This window comes from Nannospalax galili, unplaced genomic scaffold, assembly GCF_000622305.1.
Source record: "Nannospalax galili isolate Female #2095 unplaced genomic scaffold, S.galili_v1.0 scaffold363, whole genome shotgun sequence".
In the NCBI taxonomy this organism is placed as follows: Eukaryota; Metazoa; Chordata; class Mammalia; order Rodentia; family Spalacidae; genus Nannospalax; species Nannospalax galili.
Genome location: NW_008351176.1, coordinates 4,531,746 through 4,543,625, shown reverse-complemented (window position 1 = coordinate 4,543,625; position 11,880 = coordinate 4,531,746). Strand labels below are relative to the sequence as shown.

General features: G+C 43.4%; 1 protein-coding gene across 7 annotated transcripts in view; it reads left to right on the top strand.

Moving 5' to 3' along the window:
• The first annotated feature begins 404 nt into the window (after positions 1 to 404).
• The window catches only part of Rhot1 (ras homolog family member T1), a 79,337-nt gene continuing 67,861 nt past the window's right edge, over positions 405 to 11,880 (top strand). For 4 of the 7 annotated variants that reach the window (XM_008848180.3, XM_029553560.1, XM_029553562.1 and 1 more), the window contains exon 1: positions 406 to 679. In XM_008848180.3, coding sequence (XP_008846402.1) covers positions 604 to 679 — 76 coding nt within the window. In that variant the 5' untranslated portion in view covers positions 406 to 603. Of the gene's footprint in view, positions 680 to 2,060; positions 2,112 to 11,880 lie in introns of all 7 variants that reach the window. The other 3 variants (XM_029553561.1, XM_029553559.1, XM_008848181.2) reach the window with 3 other exon arrangements.

Below are 11,880 nucleotides of genomic sequence, written 5' to 3'. Positions count from 1 at the left end.
GAGGGTCACATCTTGTGAGCCAGCTACTGTGGCATTTCTCACAGGTAAGTCCAACAAGCACAGACACTCTGAAAACCAGGCAGGTCACTTGTCCTCCTGGAGTTTATAGTTTAATCAGAAGATCCCTGCTCTGAGTCATGGCCAGCACCTGCTCTGTGACCTTGAACAAGGATTTTCTGTTCCTATTTCTGTAAAACAAAGGCAACTGAACTAAGGAATCTGCCCCTTGAAATCCTGGCTGGGAGAGTTTACTGGCAGCTGTGTCTAGAGGAGTAGGCAAAGCTCCCGGGTCCTGTGCCACCGCCAGTCAGACGGCAGGGGCGCTGTTCAAGTGGCGAGAGCATTCGCGTTACGAAAGCGAATGTCCCTCGTTGCACACCGTCATCCCCACAACTAGGGCGGCCGCCGCCCGCGTTCGCGGAGCCAGAGGAGGCGGAGCTGGCGCTGTCCCGGCTTCAGAGCGCGGCGGCAGCCGAGGCGGTGGCGCGGCCGGTCCGGGCTGCTGAGGCTCGGGCGGAGCGGCTCGAGAAGCTGGCAGGTGGCACCGGCAGCGCGGGGAAGGGGCACCGTGGGGTGGGCGCTCTGGCGTGAGGCGTGCGCTCCATGCGTGCGGGCCGAGCTCGGCCCCTGCGAGCCTCCGACATGAAGAAAGACGTGCGGATCCTGCTGGTGGGAGAACGTGAGTCCGCGCGCCCGGGCCCGCGGCTCCGGCCTCAGCCTCTCTTTCCGGGCCCTGCCGGGCGTCCGTAGCCCGGTTCCCTCTCCTTGCGCTCCGGGCCCCGCAGCTCCTCGCCCTTCCCTCCGCGCTGCCCGCCGGCGGCCCTCCTCCTCTCGCTTGGCTTCCCCAGGCCTCCCTTTCCTGTAGCTCAGTGCTCCTAGCAGGCCTTGTCTCCTTCAGCACCTCACGCCCGACCCCATTGCTCCCAACGTCCTCGCCTTCTTACTCCTGGGCCTCACAGTTTTCTGGCCCCTCCTGTCGGATCCTCTGGTCTCCGGTGGACAGTCCCTTGTCACGCACTGCCAGGCAGATTGTTGGAACAGGCAGACTGATCAATTGGGACTGCGGGAACCGGCTCCCGGGGTCACTAGGGGGAGGAGGGGTGCACAACTAAGTCGACTGTGGGCAAGGTCAGGTTTCTGGATTTTCTTTTCTTTCCCGCTTGTTGTCTTCGCTGCTACTGTGTTTTGACTTTAAGACAGCGTTGGGTTGCCAATGTATCTCTGCGGTGGAGTACTTGCCCAGCGTGCATGAAGAGCTAGGTTCACTCTCCAGTACCGTGAAGAAAAAAAAAAGACAAGGAGTTTAAAGACAGCGTGTTTAGCCATACTTGTGCTTTGCATTGGACCATCTTCCCGAGTAGTGATATTTCCACGAAAATTTATTTACGACTACTCAGTGAATGATACTTAACTACGGAGGGACCCTTAGTTGAAGCAATGAATGTCTTGATTTTCATCCCTTTTTAACCATTTCATAGTTATTTGGTAGTTATAAACCAAAGCAGAAACACTATACTTCAAAAGATGCACATGCCCACGACTCCCCAAGAGTCTTAGGTTTTACTTTTTTTGCGGGTAAAATAAAAAAGAAACGCTTCTGCCTACTGACATGAGGACAGTGCAACAGGGATTTCTTGACTTCACTGCACATTACATGACTCAGTCATGGGGACTTATATAAAGAAGTGGGCTAAAGAGAACTGAATTGATTTTTAAGTTAAATTGCCTTGCCATTGCTGATTTGAAGCACTTTATTGTAAAATTGTAAATCCCATCTTTTTTTTTGGGTAGGCCCTACAGGTCACTGCGATACACTCCTGAGGAAAAAAGTTAACACATTTATTTTTATTTTTATTGGGGGGAGGGCAGAGAAGAGGGTGTTGGATTCCGTGGAGCTGGAGTTAGGTTGTGAGCAGGGAACCCCTCTTTAAGAACAGCAAGCTCTCTTAACCACTCAGCCATCTCTCCAATCCCAAATTCACACATTTTATTGTCTTCTGTTCTTGGATGTTCATTGGAATCTCTTGAACTTGTGTGGTGACTCATGTCTATAATTTCAGGACTCTGAAGGTTGAGGCAGGCGCATTGGTGCCAGCAAGTTCTCTGTCAAGGTGGGCTATATAGCAAATTCTAAACCAATCTGACCAACACAGTGGAACCCTGCCTCAAAACCAAACAAAGTTTGCCCTTTAGCTGTTCTTTGGAGAGTATTCTTTAAAGTTACACAAAACTTAGTTCTTGAGGTCATAATTTTTCACATTCAGATTTGTTGGCTGAACTTTGTTTTACTGTTTAACAAAATGTGCTTGTTACCAGTAGCTTTAGCAACACTTTATTAACCTTTTATCCAAATAATGTAGTGACAATAAATAGTTTCAATTTTAATGGTCTTGTTTTTTAATTAAATTAAGATATCCTTGTGTTCAAAGTCAGTAAGAAAAAGGATCTGTTTTCTTTGTTTCAAATGAATCTGGCCTATCTAACTCATTATCAATCATCCTAACCTTTGCCAAACTAGTTCAAACTAAAGTTAGTTGTGGCCTAGACTTTTGCAATGTTCCCTTAACTGATCTCCCTTACCTACTTGCATCCATTCTCCATGAAGGGAATAGAGGAATCTTTAAGAGTAACTCAGATCTGCACTTCCGTAGCATGAGTAAGGCCCTGGGTTTGATCCCTTGCTTTGCCAAAAAAAAAAACAAAACAAATCTCAGATCCTTTTATACATTAAAAAATTCTCCAGTGGGTTCTACTTTCATTCAGAATGAAGGTTAATGATTCCCTTCTCAGTGTGGCCTTCGCTTCACTTATACTACTGCTTTCTTTATTGCTCTCTCTCTCTACAGGAAGGCCCTGACCTAGGCATTATCTCCACTACTGTGCATATTTGTCTGTTTTTCTGTCTCTGGCTAAAGGGCAGGGCATTTGTCTTACTCTGTGTTGTAACTTGGCACAAGGCAGGCACTGGAGTATTTGCTGAAGGAATGAATGAGTTTAAACTAGTTCAGTTTAGACATTACTCATAAAAATTTAGCATTCTCTTCTCTTCTTCCTCTTTTTTGTTCTTTTGAGATAATGTCTCACTGCATAGTGCAGGCTGGCTTGGAACTTACTAGGTAGCCTAGATTTTCCTCAAATTTATCCTCTAACCTCTGCCTTCCTAGTGCAGGAATTGCAGGACTGCCAGCATACCTAGATTAATGCTCTGTCTTAAATCTAGTTGCATATATGGCTCTTAGGATTTGAAGGGATAGCATTCATTCTATTCTCTTGTTCGATGTCCTTATGCATTGTGTAGTCAGGGAAATTCCTGTGCTTTGGCAGTAAAGTAGACCAGGGAGTTATTATGACATTGCCACGTCTGTTTCATGTCTTGCCTGTCTTCTTGACTGTCTTTGCCAAGGGATCAGCACTTGGGAGGCAGCAGCAGACAGATCTCTGAGTTGGAGGCCAGCCTGGTCTACATAGTGAGTTCCGGGCCAGCTGGGGCTACAGGGAGACCCTGTCTCAAAAAGACAAAAAAAAAAAAAAGATAGTAAGATATCAAATAGAAATCAACTAGTGAAACCTCATTGAGGCAGTCATCTGGAGTTCTGGATACAGAGTGTCTCCTGGGATGAGGCTTCCAAGTAAAAGACCAAATAACAACAGAAAAGTGATATCATTAGTTTGGGGGCTTACAAACATCCAGAAGAAATGGACTGGGAAGGCCCTTTAAGGCAGCCAGCTGTAGTTTCTGAGTGAGCTTTCTCTGCATGGATTTGCTTCCCATGGCTGAACTTGTGGCCTCTCTTTTCCACTGCAGGGACTTTTATATCATGGAATAATTGTACCCTTTGTTGGAAATGCTTTACCTTCTAGCTGTTAACAGGACACAGTGTTAATACTCTTGGGCTGTTTTGTTGTTCTCTCTTCCCTGCCACAGAGTTAGGGGTCTGGTCCATCTCCAGACAAGGGACTTTGGAGGACACTTGGATTGTTTATTTTTGTTTTAGTTTTGGTTTGGTCTTTTAAGATAGGGTCTTTCTGTAGCTCCAACTGGCCTGGAACTTACTATGTAGACAAGGGTGGCCTCGATTTCATAGAGATCCCCCTGCCTCTGCCTCCCCGCTGCTGGGGGGGATTAAGGTGTGTGGCACCAAACCTGGTACATTCTTGGGTCTAAAATGGAGAGGGCAACCCTGTTTCCAGAATCAGCTTTTAAGTGAGTTCAAACAATGCATGACAGTTTGTTAATATAACGTACATTACAGGATGTTTGAACGCAAAACTTTGCTTCCGCATGGTCTGTTTTTAGAGAGATTCTTTCTGTATCACACCTGTGACTCAAAAGCTACTTTTATGGGCTAGGGAGGTGGCTTAGTTGGTAAAGTGCCTGCCAATTAGGCTTGAGGACCTGAATTTGAATCCCTAGAACTACATAAAAAATCTGGGCATGATCACATGCATCTGTAACTCTATATTACAGAGTAGAGGTAGGCAGATCCCTGAGCTCAGTAGCCAGCCAGTCTAGTGATTCAGTGGGAGACTGTGTCTCAAAAGATTAGAGGGACTGGAGTGATGGTTCAGTGGTTAAGAGTACTGACTACTTTTACAGAGGACCCAGGTTCAGTTCCCAGCACCTAGATGGTGGCTAATAACCATCTGTAACTCCATTCCAGGGGATCCAATGCCTTCTTCTGTTCTCTGAGGGCATTGCAGGACATGGGTGCACTTATGTACATGCAGGCAATATATTCATACACATAAAATAAAAAACAATATATGCATATATATTTGATGTTTTTGAGACAGGATCTCCCTGTAGCCCCAGCTGACCTGGAACTCAACTATGTAGACCACCCTGGCCTTGAACTCACAGAGACCCACCTGCCTCTGCCTCCCAAGTGCTGGGATTAAAGGCCTGTTTCACCACTTTTGGCCTATAAAAAATATTTTTTAAAAAAGATAAGGTGGAAAGTGATTAAGGAGGACATCCAGTGTTGACTTCTGGCCTCCACATGCACCCACCCATAACTCCAGTTCCCAGGGATCTGGCAACTTCTTCTGGTCTCCTTGGGCACCTGTACACACCTGGTACATGCATGTGGTATACATACATACATACCTGCTCTTCACTGTCTTGTTTGCTCTTCTGGTGCTAACTGGGCACTGCTAATGTTGATCAGACTTGAAGAAGAGAGATAGGTTATAGATGTGGGACTACATTTGTCCTATAGACTCAGCTACATATAGCAGTGAAATCTTGGAACTTATTATGTAGATCACATTGGCCTCACACCATGACAGTTCTCCTGTCTCAGCCTCCTATTATTGTGAGGATCCTTGCTGAAATTGTTTTTCCAGATGCTGCCAGTTAAAAATATAACTCCATAGTCACCCTCCTCCCCCATTGCAGTCTAATTACAGTCACTTAGGAAGGACTAACAAGGCTTCTTAATAAAGAAACAGATAAAGAGTAGGTTCTTATGCCATTTGAAGCAAATGATGTTTGTTAGCAAGAAAGACAGCCATCTTAGACAGTAGGGTGATAATTGGAATGGTAAAATGTTATTTCTTCTTCGTGAGTATTAAGAAATTTCCTGTCATTTGGAACTAGACGTTTAAAAAATGTGATAAAAAGACAAATTTCTAACTCGGATAAATTTAGATAACTTGTTCTGTAGTAATGAGTTGTGTTTTCTGTGGATTACCTGCTTAGATGTGTGGACTCACACTTAGAAGTGGTGGCACACACCTTTAATCCCAGCACTCGGGACAGAGGCAGGTGGATCTCTGAGTTTGTGGACAGCCTGGTCTACAGAGTGTGTTTTATTGAATTGAATCAGAGGCCTTCTGTTCTCATGAATAATTACAGCCTTGAGCTTTATAAATCACTTTCTCAGGCAAATTAGGAGAAATAAAGGATATTAGATGGTTGGGTAATAAGATAATTTTTATCTTCCATATTAATTATGTTAAATATATTAAGTAAATTTACATTATATTTTACGCATGAGTGTATTGCCTGCATGTGCGAAAGTCCACTTGTGTCATTCTGTCATTCAATGCCTGCAGAGATCAGAAGAAGACATTGGATTTCTCTGGAACTGCAGTTAATGGTTGTTAGCCACCATGTGGGTGCTGGGAATCAAACCTGAATCTTCTGTAAGAACAGCCCGTGCTCTTAACTGCTGAGCCATCTCTCCAACTTTATTGTTTTTATTTTATGTGTATGAGTGGAATGCCTGCATGTAGGTAGGTGCACCCATGTGTACAATGCCCTCCGATGTCAGAAGAGGGCCTCAGAGTCCCTGGAACTGGAGTTACAGACAGTTGTTAGCCATGTGGGTGCTGGGAATCAAACCTGGGTCCTCTGCAAGAGTAGCCAGTGCTCTTAACTGCTGAGCCATCTCTCCAGCCCCTGAAATAATTTGTTTTTAGATCAATTGAAAATATGCCTCCCTTTTTTATTTTTTTATTTTTTTGAGGCAGGATCTCAGTATGTAGCTCTGGTTGGCTTGGTACTCACAGAGATCCACTTGCCTTTGCCTCCTGACCTGGGATTAAAGATGTTGCCACCACTCTCAGCTAGAGCTATGTAATTGTTATATCTGATGTTGCCAAGTGATGTTTTGATTATAGGTTGATTTAAGTGCTTATTTATTTTAAAATTTATTTTTAATTACTGTTATTGAGTATGTGTGATGTACGTGTATGTTATGTGTGGCGTACACATGATAGGGCAACTTTGTGGAATCAGTTCTCTACTGCTTTTTGTGGCCTCCAGGGATTAAGCTCAGGCTGTCAGGCTTCTGGGGCAAGTATTTTTACTCACTGAACCATCTTGCTGGCTAGCGTGAATTTTTTTATTTGGTCTTTTTGAGACAGGGTCTCCCTGTAGCCCCAGCTGTCCTGGAACTCACTATGTAGACCAGGCTGGCCTTGAACTCAGAGATCCACCTGCCTCTGCCTCCCAAGTGCTGGGATTAAAGGCATGCACCACTATGCCCCAGCCCTTTTTTTTTTTTTTTTTAAAGAAAGTATCTCCCTATAACCCCAGCTGATCTGGAACTTGCTATGCAGACCAGGATGGCGTTGAACTCAGAGATCCACCTGCCTCTACTTCAAGCATGCAACACCATGCCCAGCTTGGCTAACAAGATTTTATTATCTTTTCTGCACTTACTTATTTCTCAATTAACTTAAAAGAAGCCTATGCTAATTCTAAGCCTGGTTCTCCATTACTTCTTTGACAGTCTCACTCAGGGTTAAAAAGATGCTAAATGGAAGCAAGAAGAGCCAGGTGTGGTGGTGCATGCCTTTAATCCCAGCACTTGGGAGGCAGAGGAAGGTGGATCTCTGTGAGTTCTAGGCCAGCCTGGTCTACACATCGAGTTCCGGGCCAGCTGAGGCTACAGAGAGACTGTCTCAAAAAGACCCAAAAAAAAGTGCTTGCTGGGCTGGAGAGATAGTGCAGCCTTTAAAGGCTAAGGCTAACAACGAAAACACAAAAGAGTACTTATACTCCTGCAGAAGATAATGTTCAGTTCCCAGTACCCATATCATGTAGCTCACAACCTCCTGTAAATCCACCTCTGGGGGATTCATTGCCTTAGAGAACACCTGCATGCACACATAAAAATAAATAAATAATAATAACAAAAAAAAGTTGTTAGATTTATGGAAAAATTTCTAAATTTAATCACATCTGTATAATTCTGTATTAAAGTAGTTATCATTTCATCCTCCCTTTAAAATATTTTGTTTATTATTTTTATGTGTATAAGCGTATTGCCTGCATGTATGTGAGTGCACCTGTGTTGTGCAATGCTATTGAGGTCAGAAGAGGGCTTCATAATCCCTTGGAACTGGAGTTAAGGATGGCTCATAGCCGTCTTGTGGGTGCTGGGAACCGTGCTCTTAACCGCTGAGCCATCTCGCCAGCCCCTCATTCTCCCTTTAAAAGGAAGATGAAAGTGACAAAATGTGCTCATTTCTCCTAAGGTCATTGTAATCTATCTGTTGTGGTGCCCAGTTCTTTCTTATTTATTTATTTATTTAATCATTTTTGGTGTTTTTTTTTGAGACAGGGTCTTCCTGTAGCCCCAGCTGGCCTGGAACTCACCATGTAGACAAGGATGGCCTCAAACTTACAGAGGTCTGTCTGCCTCTGCCTCCCAAGTACTGGGGTTAAAGGTTTGTGTCATCATACCTGGCTCTCTGCTTTTTTTCTTTTCTTTCCTTATTTCTCCTTTGTTTTTAATTTTTTGTTTATTTATTTGTTGGGGTTTTTTTGTTTGTTTGTGTTTTTAGTCTTTGTGAGACAGGGTCTCCCTGTAGCTCCAGCTGTCCTAGAACTCACTATGTAGACCAGGCTGGCCTTGAACTCACAGAGATCTGCCTGCCTCTGGCTCCCGAGTGCTGGGATTAAAGACATGTGCTACCATGCCCAGTTAAACAGGTTTTTTTTTTTTTAATTAATTAATTTATTCTATGTGTGTGAGTGTATTGCCTGCATGTGTATAAATGTACAGTGTACAGTGCTGCAGAGGTCAGAAGATAGCATCAAATCCCCTGGAACTGGAGTTACAGATTATTGTTAGCTGCCATGTCAATGCTGGGAATGGAACCCAGGTTCTCTGCAAGATCAGTCTGTGCTCTTAACCACTGAACTATCTCTCCAGCCCCCAGTGTAGCATCTTATAAGTATGTGTGTATATGAAAAATCCTGTTGGGGCCCAGGTTTGGTTCCTAGCACCCATGTTGCTGCTAGCTGCTGTCCGTAACTCTACTTACAGGGAAATTTTACACCCTCTTTTGGCTTCCTTGGGCACTGTATAAATATGGTATACTTACATACATGTAGGCAAAGCAGCCATAGACATAAAATAAAAATAAAATCTTTTCTAAAAATTTACATTGGGCTGGAGAGGAGAGCTGGTGCAGCCATTAAAGGCTCAGGCTCACAACCAGAAAGTTATATTGTATGTGTTGATTTATACCTGTATAAATGTCATTTTAAAAACTAAATGTAGCCTCCAAATAATGAAAATTATGGATTAAGGGCCGAAACTGTAGTTCAGTTGATAGAACATTTGCCTCCTATGCAGGAAGCACCAGATTCCATCCTCAGCAACACATAAAGTGGGCATGATGCCTACATGCAATCCCAACAGTCAAGAACTGGAGGCCACTAGGCAGGGGTGATGGCACAGGCCTTTAATTCCATTACTCAGGAGGTACAGGCAGGCAGACTCTGTGAGTTCCAGGCCAGCATGGTCTATGTAGAAAGTTCCAAGCCAGCCGGGGCTACATAGTGAGATCCTGTCTCAAAAAGAAAAAGAACTAGAAGCACAACAGTAAGGCTGTCAGAGCTCAAGGTCATTTTCAGCCACACAGGGAGTTCAAGACCAGCCTAGGATAATAGATTAACATAGAAATCAGTGAATCCACATATGCATAGATGTATATGAGTCAGAAGGTAAAATTTTCCCTTACAATAGAATATAAAGTAGCACTGGGTATTGACGTTACATGACTGTAATCCCAGCATGCTGGAGGCAGGGACAGGAGGATCCGCACAAGTTCCAGACTCACCAGGGTTACATATTCAAATGTTGTCCCCAAAAAAGAAAAAACCAGTATGAAGTAGCGTAGAAGTATGGCCAAAAATAGAAAATCACTATTTCAAAACAATTGCAGCAGTATTTGTTTTTGTCAAGAATCACCACTGAATGCTAAAACTAGTAGGTAAAAGTTTAATGAGCACCAATCCTGGTGCCTCATGTTTATGATTCTAGCTTAGCTACCTAGGAGGCTGAGGCAGAAGGACCCTGAGAACTACATAATGAGTTCAGGGCCATTCTGGGCAACTTATCCAGACCTTGTCTCAAATTAAAAATAAAGGGCCACAGCTTGGTGTGGTGGCACATGCCTTTAAATCCCAGCATAGGCAGGCAGATCCCTGTGAGATTGAGACCAGCCTCATCTACATAACGAATTCCAGGGCAGCTGGGACTACAGGGGTACCCTGTCTCCAAAAAAAAACCAAAAAGTAAAAAAATAAAAAAATAGAGAGGGCCAGAGATGTAGCTAGTGGTAGAGTGCTTACATAGTATGCACAAGATTTTTGGTTCAATCCTGGGCAGTTAAAGTGCAAAACATGGTATTTACATAGTCTCAAAATGAGTCCTCTCAAGATGCTTCTTAATTGCAAAGGAAAAAGTAACTTTTCTGTGGAGAAACCTAAGAGGCATTGCATTATCCAAGTGATCATAGCTAGCATTAACAGTTATAGGACAAATTGACCTGTCTGCCTTCTGCCATGATGCACCAAGAGGGACAAAATATTACTTATGGAGTATTCCTAACAAAAAGGCCAAAGCACAAAATAGGTTAAGATTAAGAAAGTAGGAGCTGCAGAGACGGCTCAGCAGTTAAGAGCTCTGGCAGCTCTTGCAAAGGATCTGGGTTCGATTCCTAGCAACCTCATGGCAGCTAACAACTATCTCCAGTTCCAGGGGAATCACACCCTCTTCTGACCTCCAAGGGCATTGCATGACACAGGTACACTTACATACATGCAGGCAGTACACTCATACATATAAAAATAATAAAAAAAATTTTAAAAAGATTAATAAAAAAAGGGGGGTGGCGAGGGTTCCACAGTTAAGAGCACTGGCTACTCTTGCAGAGGATCTGGGTTTGGTTCCTAGCTTCTACATGGTGACTAACAACTGTGTATAACTCCAGTTCCATGGGATTTCACACCCCTTCTGGCCTCTTAAGGCATTACATGCACATGGTACACTTAAGCAGGCAAAACATTCATATACATAAAATAAAAATAAAGCAATACAAAATTGAAAAAGAAAAGAAAAAAGTAAGAAATGCTTCCGGGGCTGGGAATGTAGCTTAGTAGGTAGAGTTCTTTCCTAGCATGTACAAAGCCCTGGGTTTGATCCTCAGCACTACATAAGCCAGTTATGGTGGTGTACATCTATGATTCCAGAATTTGTAATTCCTCAGCTGTCTGGAAGCAGAGTCAGGAGGATCAGAAGTTCAAAGTCATTCTCAGCTACAAATACATATTTCAGAACTACCCTAGGCTACATGAAACCCTGTCTCAAAACAAAAAATGCTTAGGCCATGCATGGTGGTGCATGCCTTTAATCCTAGCACTCATGAGGCAGAGGCAGGCAGATAGATCTCTGAGGTGGAGGCCAGCCTGGTCTACATAGTGAGTTTCAGGTTAACTGGGACTACAGGAGACCCTGTCTCAAAAAGACCAAAAAAAAGTTATGATTGGTTGATAGTATTACTGTATTTGTGGTTAATTTCCCACTGCTGACATATTTTGTATAGGTGAATGAATTTGCTTTTAGGAAATGTACATTAAGATACACTTATTCTCAAATAGTCACACACACATACACACAGATATTGCTAGAGTAAGAGTGACAGATAAATAATAATGCAGATACGGTAAAATGTTTGTGGGGAATTTGTATTAAGGATAGACATGAGGCAGGCATGATGTTTCATGCCTGTGATTGGGAGGCTAAGGCAGACAGATTGCTATGAGCTCACAACCTGCCTAGTCTTCATAGTGAGTTCCAGGACAACTGGACTATAGACACCCTGTCTCAAAGAATAAAAGAAGACAAGAACCTGGGAAATGTCTCAGTGGGTAAAGGTACCTGCACCAACCCCAAGGACCTAAGTTTGATCCTTGGGACCCACAAGACATCAGTGGGTGAGAAGGAGAGAAACAACACACACAACTTGTCCTCTGACCCCCACATGTACACACACCACACACATAAAAAAAAAAATTTAAGACACGAATCCTTTATAGAATATTATGAATTTTTTTGTAAATTTGAACCTTTTTTGAGC